A 9551-nucleotide genomic window follows, 5' to 3' on the forward strand; every position below is an offset into this window, starting at 1 on the left:
TAATTCTGACTGTCGAATAAATAAACAAACATGGTGTGGATTAGTTGATTCTCAAATCTCAGAGATTAATTCAATCTAATATCTTTTCATTTATTGACACACATCCCATGAATGTCTATGTGTCTCAACATTACTCAAACCACTATTTCAAACCCTCTCATAACCTTGGATTTTCATAACTATATTTTTCCACTTGTAAAGTATGAAACGGGATGAAATTTGATATAACCTAGTTTAAGGTATCACCACAAGTATCGATTGCCATCAACATGTATAGGTGATGTATCGATATTGATCAACGTCAATACCAATACATTTTGGTCAATACAACTGATATGATATCGATACCTAAATCCATAGATGGAAGTGATGAACCTTATGATCTAATTGTCCACAAAATTAAGGCCACTCTAGAGTTTCAAGAACCAAGATCAGAATCGGTCTGGGCTGATATTGATATCGGATGTTTCAACTGGTCTAATCCTTATATGGAAACTGTTAATCGAACTGGGTCGGATTGGGTTTTGACTCGATTCATTCATAGGTGGTCCACTTGGGATAATCATAGACCCATTAAGATTAGGAACCCTAGCAAGCTAAATCTCTATAAATAAGAGGTTTGACCACAACAAAGTAGGGTTTGAGACCTAATCTCAAGAGCTCTCTCTCTCATATTATCTTCTGACTCTCCCAATTGAGAGTGTGTCTTTAAGGATATCTATTACAATCCTTGGATTTTGAGGGTGGAACATTGCTTAGTGAGGTTGTCGCAATCTTTCGTTCATCGTTGTTTGTATGGATCGACGAGTAGTGCAACCTAATTCCTTCCGCTGCGTGGAAAACTACATTGAAATAATCTTAGATACCTATTCCCTTCCCGTTTAACAGAAACAAAGTTTACGACATTAAAACACTGATCTTGAAGTCGATTTAGAATGACCCAAGATTGTAATCGATACAAACCGATCTTAATCCCGATTTTATATTTACTATCACATGACTGATTAGCATTAGCCTTCTTAAATAAATAAATAACAGAAAAAATTCTCTCTCCAGGAGTGTGGCTCCTATACTAATTTGGGATCAATGAAAATACATCTGAAACATCAATAGAGTGATCGTTTCTCCCTCTGTGTTTGGATGCAGCCCTCATACCATTACCCACTCCATGATTAGATGCAGCCCCAACACTTTCGGATTAAAGTCCCATTTCCTCATTAAAAAAATATCCTTAGTGTATTGTAGAATCTATGAGGATAACGACGCGGATCCATCCCCTTCCACATATGTGACAAAGTATATCTTATCGGCCTTTTTATCAATTTCTTTATGGTCAGATCCATGTTCCTTTTCCATGTTTTTTATTTTTATTTTTGGGTAAGATTCCTTTCCATGGTAGATGGGAAAATTTTGGAGGATTATGCGCTCGAGGCCCAGATTGGATCCCTTGAAATAAATGTTTTCTTTATGACAATTATTCATTGAGAATGACCAGTGGCAACCGCTTTATAAAAGTTTTGAATATAAAAGTTTCCTCATTATGACTGATGTTGAGATGGGCGAATCTAGTGCCGAGCGAAATGGTTTGTAGTTTCTGTTTGAAGAGCCGGTGTTACGAAGTCAATGGATCGGTTCTTGTCTTATGGATATGTATTGAACTTGTGTGTAAGTCAATTTTTTTACACAAAATTAGTGTTTTCCAAATTGATCCATATTGATTATCACCTGAAATAAAAATCTTACTTTCTTGCATTTATTTTTTTGGTTAATCAATGTATCCGGACCAGTTTATGTGCATCTTGACTAATATTTGGGGAGACTAATGCAGCAATCTACTATCACAGTCTCTACTTAAATTACAGATGCACAGATGAAGAATAGAACCTAGAACCTTGTGCCTATTCACACAATCCCTAATTTGCCCTAACCAAATTTAATATCATACTATCTGTATCTTATTGATTTTCAAACTAATTTAAATATTTTATGGAAACCGTTTTTTCAAATATGAATTTTCTTAAACCGATATGAACACAATTCATATATGACATTTTGATTATTCATTTACCTACTTTGAGGAGGTTGGAGAGTGGAGTCATGAGTCTAAAGAGAATTGTTGTTGCGGACTAATAGTTTGAGTTGAGTGGTAGAAATCTAACTAGAGAAGACGAAAATTCAAGAAGTCGAGAAGGTTAAGGATTAGATCCACTACCTAGTACCCCACTAGGTATAATGTTGAAGTGTCATATATGAAATTACGTAAATATCCTCTTGAATTATTTTTTTTTGGGATTAAAATTTCATTTAATATTATATAAAATCATTTATAAATAAATATTTAATGATGTATTAACAATCAAATCTAAACGGATTAGACAATATTCTATGAAATTGAAATATCCGTATCCGTATTCATTTAATTTTTGAATTTGGATAATTTCTTAAAACTAAATTTTTAAATATAAGCTCTCTCAAATAAATAATCAAGAGAGAAAGAACCCTGCCAGTCTAGTGTAAACAACGCCAATACACAAGAGCATCTTCAACGCATAAACAGAGGGGCAATGTAATATTTTTATATTCGTCTGCCTATGCATATTTTGGCATAGGCAACATTAGATTGGGATTTTTTTTATTTTTTTTTATTTTTTTTTATTTTTTTTATTTTTTTTATCTTTTTATCCTTGAAATTTGACACATCTCCTTAGCACCCATCGCACATATCTTGGTCATAACTAGCTACCTAAGCGAGTCATATGGCAAGGCGATATCCAACAGTTCTTATCGCTTCATTTTCTAAATCTTTGTCTGTGCTTTATTCTTCATGCCTTTCTCAAACTATTGTATCATCATCTCACCTCGTGATGTTCGTTCAAGTTAATATAGTCCGACCGGAGCGATCAACGCCAAAGAGAGGAGCCGGAACCAATTTTTCATCTCCTGTGGGGTTTGGCGTGGCCTACAAAGTCAATGGATTGGAAGACTCAATCCTTCATCAGGCGATTTCAGACCGTTCATTCCCCCCCGATATTTTGGTTCTCAGTGTATATATGATTGCCACGTGTTGTTATCTAGAAAGTCCGCGTATCAGCCATAGGATGCGACCCCGAAAGTATGGGCACACGTCGCACACATGCATACATCTGAATTTATGATTTGACATCTAATGAGTTACGATGGCATGTGGTTATGTGTACGTCTTTATCACAAACAGAGTGTGGCCCCTACTTGTCTGGCGAAACTTAAAAGCACTCCGTTTGATTGGGCGGGCCCACTACTGTTATTGTATTATGAGATATTGCCAAGTGTATCCAGTCGTAGAGGAGTAGGGGTTTGTCAAAAATCCAAAACGGCAACATGTTGGACCGAGTGAACCGGTAGAAAAATCCGGGAAATAATTCTCTGTTTTTCTCATTCCTGTTTTTCTTTGTTTTGCTACCTGTAGAACGCGACACGTGGATAACTTTAAGATCAACGCACCGGATGTAATAATCCTCACCCAATCTTGACCGTTGGTCTCCTTATTATCCACGTGTCGTGTTCTGCAGGTAGCAAAACAAGGAAAAATATGGATGAAAAAAATAGAGGATTTTGATCCAAAAAATCCGGACAAGATTCAAATCCAACCTTTATTGGTGTTAGGACTTTCTTCGAGCGTCAGCCATAAGTCAGCTCGACATAATTGGGGAGGCAACGATGCTCGGAGAACAGGTCTACTGTGAGTCAGAGATTAATATATGTTCTTTTTGTTTTTAGATATATCCGTCTTTATCCTTGTAATGATAAAACTTAAGACAAATGTTGATCGTTGATTCGTCCGATCAGGTGATCATATGAGTAATGGATTCTTTATGCTTGTAGACTAAATTTCTAATAATTGGTATAGAAACATTATTTTTGTTGTTCTGGCATGTTACTCAGTTTTGACGAAGAACCAGATCGCATGTAGATATAGTTGATAATTGCCACGGGTTTTCCCATGGGATTTCTTATTTTTTTATCCAGTTTTGCTAAAAAACTTCTTTGAAGAGAAGCGATGCTCTACCAGCAAATTGACGTGTTAGTGGCTTAGCTTAGATAAATCTTCTGTCCATAATCCCTCTCTCTTTCCTATAAAGTTGTGAAATGGTTTGTTCGATTTGATTTTGGTTAGTTTGAATCGATTTTTGTTATGCACTGACAATCGCCTAAATCAAAATCGAACCATTAAGATTTTACTGATCCAATACCTATTGATATTCGCTCAATTTTCTAACGGTAGACCGGTGGGAGGGCGTGGTCAAATGTTCCAAACCATAAAAATAGAATAAAACTCTCCCTGGATGAAGTATCAAAACTAACATTGTTATCCTGATTTCTGTCCCTAACATATCTCTAGACTACTAAACTGGAGTTTCTCTCCCCTAAATAAATAAATGTAAGAGGCTTGATTATTTTGGATTGTATCAATTGTGCCCGAAACACGTTAACAAAGGAAAAGAATCACAAGAGGGGATTTCTGGATATAATACTCAAAATAGAAATAAACATATCCCTATCGATTAGGTTCAATTTCATTTTTTTTTTTTTAATGGTTTGATCAACAATCAGTTCATTGCTTCAACAGGAATCGTATTGAAACACAATTCATACCAAAAACTGTACCAATCTCGTATGATATCAGTATTGAAGTATGAAATTTTTTTCGATTGGATAAGATTTCAGTAATTACTATTGATATGTTGTCTTGTACCAAAATAGATATCATATTGAATACCAGATATCGTACCAACTAACACCCAATCAAGGAAGGAAAGGATGAAGGATGAAACTCGTGAACTGGAGATTAAATCCTATCCAGCATATCAAACGGCTGGCAGGATCCCGACACGCATTCTCAACCAGCGGAGGTGATAAGGAGGTATAGGAAGTATCATTTTTGACAATTCGTGCTATTTTCTTACTAATCTGCACCTAAAAACGACTAGGTTCACCGTATCAAATCCCTGCTTTACATATAGGCAAATAGCGACTCTATAAAAAGACCTTTTGCAACTCAACGACGACGCCTATGTGCTGGCTTCTCTTCTCTCTCTCTTCTGTTGGTGGTCTTTAAGAGAAATTCCTCTTCTCGTTGTCCTCAATTATCCTTTTCTCCTCCCCTCTCGCTCTTTCACTCTCTCTCTCTCCCTGTGCAAAACGGTAGAGGAATGGCGGAGGCTCACGTTCAAAGTGTTCTTCTGTCCGGCAAAAAGAGAAACGGAGGGGACGAATTCGATGGTAGCGATGATTTCATCGTGGCGAAGAAATCTGCGGCGGCGAAGATGTGGAACGATGATCCGGTGGAGGCTCTTGCGAGCACGAGGCATGAGTTCGGTGAACACGGCGGCGTTAACATGTCGATCGAAGCGTCGGCGACATTTACTGTAATGGAGCCAGAGACGATGCGTCGTATGTTTTCCGGAGAACTTGGTCCCGATCGTGATTTCTTCATTTACAGTCGTCATTTTAACCCAACCGTTCTCAATCTCGGCCGTCAGATGGCCGCCATGGAAGGAACAGAGGCTGCTTATTGTACCGCAAGTGGTATGTCGGCGATATCATCGGTTCTTATGCAGTTGTGTGGCAGCGGCGAAAACGTGGTGGCTTCTCAACGATTGTATGGAGGGACACATGCGTTGCTGACTCACTTTTTGCCTAGGGCTTGTAACATAACCACCACATTCGTGGATGTTACGGACCTGGACATGGTGAGGGACGCGATCGTGGAGGGGAAGACGAAGGTGTTGTACGTGGAGGCTATGTCCAACCCTACGCTGACGGTTAGTAACATACCGGAGCTGAGTAGGATAGCGCACGATAAGGGAGTGATGATGGTGGTGGATAACACTTTCGCTCCCATGGTGATGTCTCCTGCTCGTCTTGGTGCCGACGTTGTGGTCCACAGCATCTCCAAGTACATCAGTGGTGGGGCCGATGTAATTGCAGGTATGTCAGTAAATCATTCAATTTAGTTCAGAAAACTGTGATGGAGATTGGAGACTGGAGAAAAGAACGAGTTTGGGGTTGCTCCGGTTACGGCGGCGACTCAGGGAAAAAGCGTCACAGACTATTACCTCCCGATTCTCCCTACTCCTAAACCTAGTAAAAAGGTAGTGACTCGTTGGGTTCATCGTGAGATCCTATAAGTCTCTGGAGGCTGTGCCGCCGGAGGGATCGTTGATGCCAACTGGCACGTGGGTTCTTTTAAACTTTCTGGGCCTTTTGTGCATTTGCGCATGGGGATCTGTTCCAGGGGAAAAGGCAGGATACACGGCCAGCTGTGCCTCTCTTCCATTTTGAAATGACCCTCGTGTCTCGTCTGCTGCCCGCGAGTTCATCGTACTGTTAGTTAAAACGAAACTAACGCGTTTGTGTTTTTTTATCGTTTAAAACACATTTTTTTATATTATTATATAATATAGAAAAAAATAGAAATAACAAAAGAATTCATTTTAAACGCATTTTAAACGATCGTTTTAAAGGTTAATCCATTTTTTTAGGGTAAAATAAGAATTTTATTAAAAAAAATTAATTAATTTAAAAATTAAAATCTCATACTATCTATAAGGAAAAAATTTCATCTTCTGATAGCCCATTGAGTAAGGAGAAGCTAAAGCTAGCAACATCTCATTTTTTTGTAGCCCATTGGGCTATTTTATCTTGGGACTCTCAGAGCTTTTGGAATATTAGATGCATGTATACAGGTAATAATCTCTCAAATTACATGAGTATATTATCTTTTTTTTTGTTTCGTTTTTTTTTTGAAAACTACAAGTTTAATACTCGTACCGTTCGTTTTCGCCCGTTTACCGTTCCATATTTTTTTTTTCCGTACTATTCATCATTTTTATCTGTTTAAAATTCGTACCGTACATTTCTGTTTTTTTGTCATTCCCGTTTTAACTAATAGTGGTTTATCGTATGCGGATGGTGTTGCTATCTTTATCCCTCATGTATTGGAGAGGATTTTCCAAATAAGTGAGGCATCGAGGTGCACACCAATGAAGGGCGATAAATAGTTTCATATGTCAAAACAGTGAGATCATTAAGGATGGAAAAATTCTATGTCGTTAGTGTATCTTATCCTGACGGTTGAGAGAACCTTTTCTACTTTGTCCAATGAACATAAGCTAATAACCCAGGTTGATGCAATGTATTCCACCAGTTGACTAGAAACTTAATTATTGGTATGTTGATCGATTTAGCACGGATTGAATTTTGAGTTGGTGGCATAGGCTATGCTAATAGTTTCCTAGATCAGTTTTAACTTATAACGTCCAAAGTGATTATTTCACGTGGGGAAAGAGATAAAAGAGATTGTGTGTGGTTGTGTGTGGTAGTGTACCCTCCACTACTTGCTAAAATATCTTTTTCTTCTTTATCTTTTTTGCTTTGAGAGAGAGAGAGAGAGAGAGAGAGAGAGAGAGAGAGAGGTCATTCGGTCTGGTCAGTTTGGTTTTGATTGGATTTAATTAGGTTTTTTCACTTTAGAACTTGCATCATGATTGATCCATTTAAGTAGTCGATCCTAGTATACTAGGCATGATCACATTTATGAACGAGACCGATCTAATAGTTTTTGCACCATGACAAATGAATTTGTGCATAAACTACTAGAACTGATATCCTCTATGGAGCTACTAAGAATCATCTAGATGTGCTGAATCATTCATAGCAAGATCTTTATCCATGATCGTGATTGAGACCAAGGATTTAGTTCTTGGATATTAGATTGATATGTATATGATACTGATTTGAATTGGATCATATCGGTCTCGATTGTCAATTCTAACCCTTTCATTTCGTGGAGGATAAGATGAGATAAGTTAGCTCTACCAATTACATCAAATGATTTCAAATTCATACCGCTATTACTAAAACGCCCTTGTACACCGACCTACAATGATTATCGGAACATGGGGGGAGGGGTCCAAACCCCAATCTCCAAACATGGTGGGGACTGAGAGGGACGGTAAGTTACGTGCAAGGTTGTCTTGTGTTGTGCAGTAGTGGTTGCATTTTTGTCCAAAAGAAAGGAATCATTTTGTCAGTTAGTTCATGTGGACTACATAAAATCAACTTATGATTAGGAATCCTCACCTTACACGTACTTTGTCTGATCATGGTCTTCGAGTGGTAGACCACGAGATAGGAAGGTTGAGAACTCAGGAGACCTCTTTATTGTGAAATTTCGGTCCTTGCCAATTGAAGTATGAACTACCTCTTGGGGGTTTACTCTGTTTGGTATTGCTACCTTCTATGAATCCATGCAGGGATTTAGGTATTGACCTCATATACTCTAATGGTCGGTCCGAGTCGGTAATCTACGTATAGTATCGGCCAACACTAAAGAAAGAAAAAAAAAATGGTGAGTTTCTGTCAAAAAGTGTTCTTGATATGAAATTTGGCAGAAATGGCGAGGATCCAATATTTGTCCCCATTTTCAGATATTTATATGAATGCAAAACGAACATATGTGTTAGATCCTCAAATGTACAAAAGATCCATTCTCATAACTTGATATGGGTATCAGTATTTTGGTTTGTAGGCTAGATGGTTCAGGCCAAGGATCAGTTGATTTTGGGCTGGGACAAGGTGAAAAACATCATGCTTCAGGCCCAAATAAGCAAGTCAATGGGCTTACTGGGGTTGAACCTTGGGTAGCCCATGAGACAATTGGGCTTAAATTTAAACTATATGAAGCTGGGCCGTGGGGCCGATTTGCACGTATTAAAATCAAAGCAATCTGAAACCAATTGCATGGTTATACCTTCTATAAATTTGTTGATGTTTGTGAGGAATGGACCTGCTTTACTGATCACATATTGGCTGTAATTGCAGGAGCTGTTTGTGGGCCAGCGAGCCTGATTAACTCCATGATGGACCTTCATCAAGGAGCTCTCATGCTGCTTGGCCCAACCATGAATGCTAAGGTAGCTTTTGAGCTTTCAGAGAGGATTCCTCACTTGGGTTTGAGAATGAAGGAACATTGCCACAGAGCACTAGTCTATTCTACAAGGATGAAAAAATTGGGACTCAAGGTCATCTACCCGGGTCTTGAAGAACACCCTCAACACAAACTCTTGAAGTCAATGGCGAACAAGGAATACGGGTTCGGTGGTATTCTGTGTGTGGACATGGAGACTGAGGAGCGGGCCAACCGGTTGATGCACCATTTGCAGAACTGCACACAGTTTGGATTCATGGCTGTGAGCTTGGGTTACTATGAGACACTCATGTCATGCTCTGGAAGCAGTACTAGTAGCGAGATGAGTGCCGAGGAGCAGGAGCTGGCTGGTATCTCCCCGGGTTTAGTGAGGATGTCGATTGGGTACAGTGGGACTCTGGAGCAGAGATGGAGCCAATTCGAGAAGGCATTTGGTAGGACCCAAGATGGTGGGTTATACAATTCCAAGAGCTTCTCTTAGGAACATTTTATGGAACTAATAATAGTTGCTTAGTTAATGGTGACTTTGTTTTTAAGGGATTTTCATGGATGCTTAAATTTCTAAAACTGTTGTTTATGTGAA

At 38.6% G+C, this 9551-nt stretch overlaps 1 protein-coding gene across 1 annotated transcript; it reads left to right on the plus strand.

Annotated features, from left to right (window-relative positions):
- Positions 1–4891: 4891 nt before the first annotated feature.
- Positions 4892–9551, plus strand: LOC122089180 (methionine gamma-lyase-like). Its single transcript, XM_042658697.1, has 2 exons — positions 4892–5967; positions 8863–9551. Exons 1-2 carry the CDS (start codon positions 5190–5192, stop codon positions 9447–9449), a joined length of 1365 nt encoding a protein of 454 aa, XP_042514631.1. The 5' UTR covers positions 4892–5189; the 3' UTR covers positions 9450–9551.

This window comes from Macadamia integrifolia, chromosome 9 (assembly GCF_013358625.1).
Source record: "Macadamia integrifolia cultivar HAES 741 chromosome 9, SCU_Mint_v3, whole genome shotgun sequence".
Taxonomy (NCBI): Eukaryota; Viridiplantae; Streptophyta; class Magnoliopsida; order Proteales; family Proteaceae; genus Macadamia; species Macadamia integrifolia.

What these genes read in the sequence shown, in the direction of transcription:
- LOC122089180 (XM_042658697.1), top strand. Translation starts at nt 5,190, where the DNA reads ATGGCGGAGGCTCACGTTCAAAGTGTTCTTCTGTCCGGCAAAAAGAGA. An exon ending in TGGGGCCGATGTAATTGCAG is followed by an intron (nt 5,968 to 8,862) that starts GTATGTCAGTAA and finishes CTGTAATTGCAG; the next exon opens with GAGCTGTTTGTGGGCCAGCG.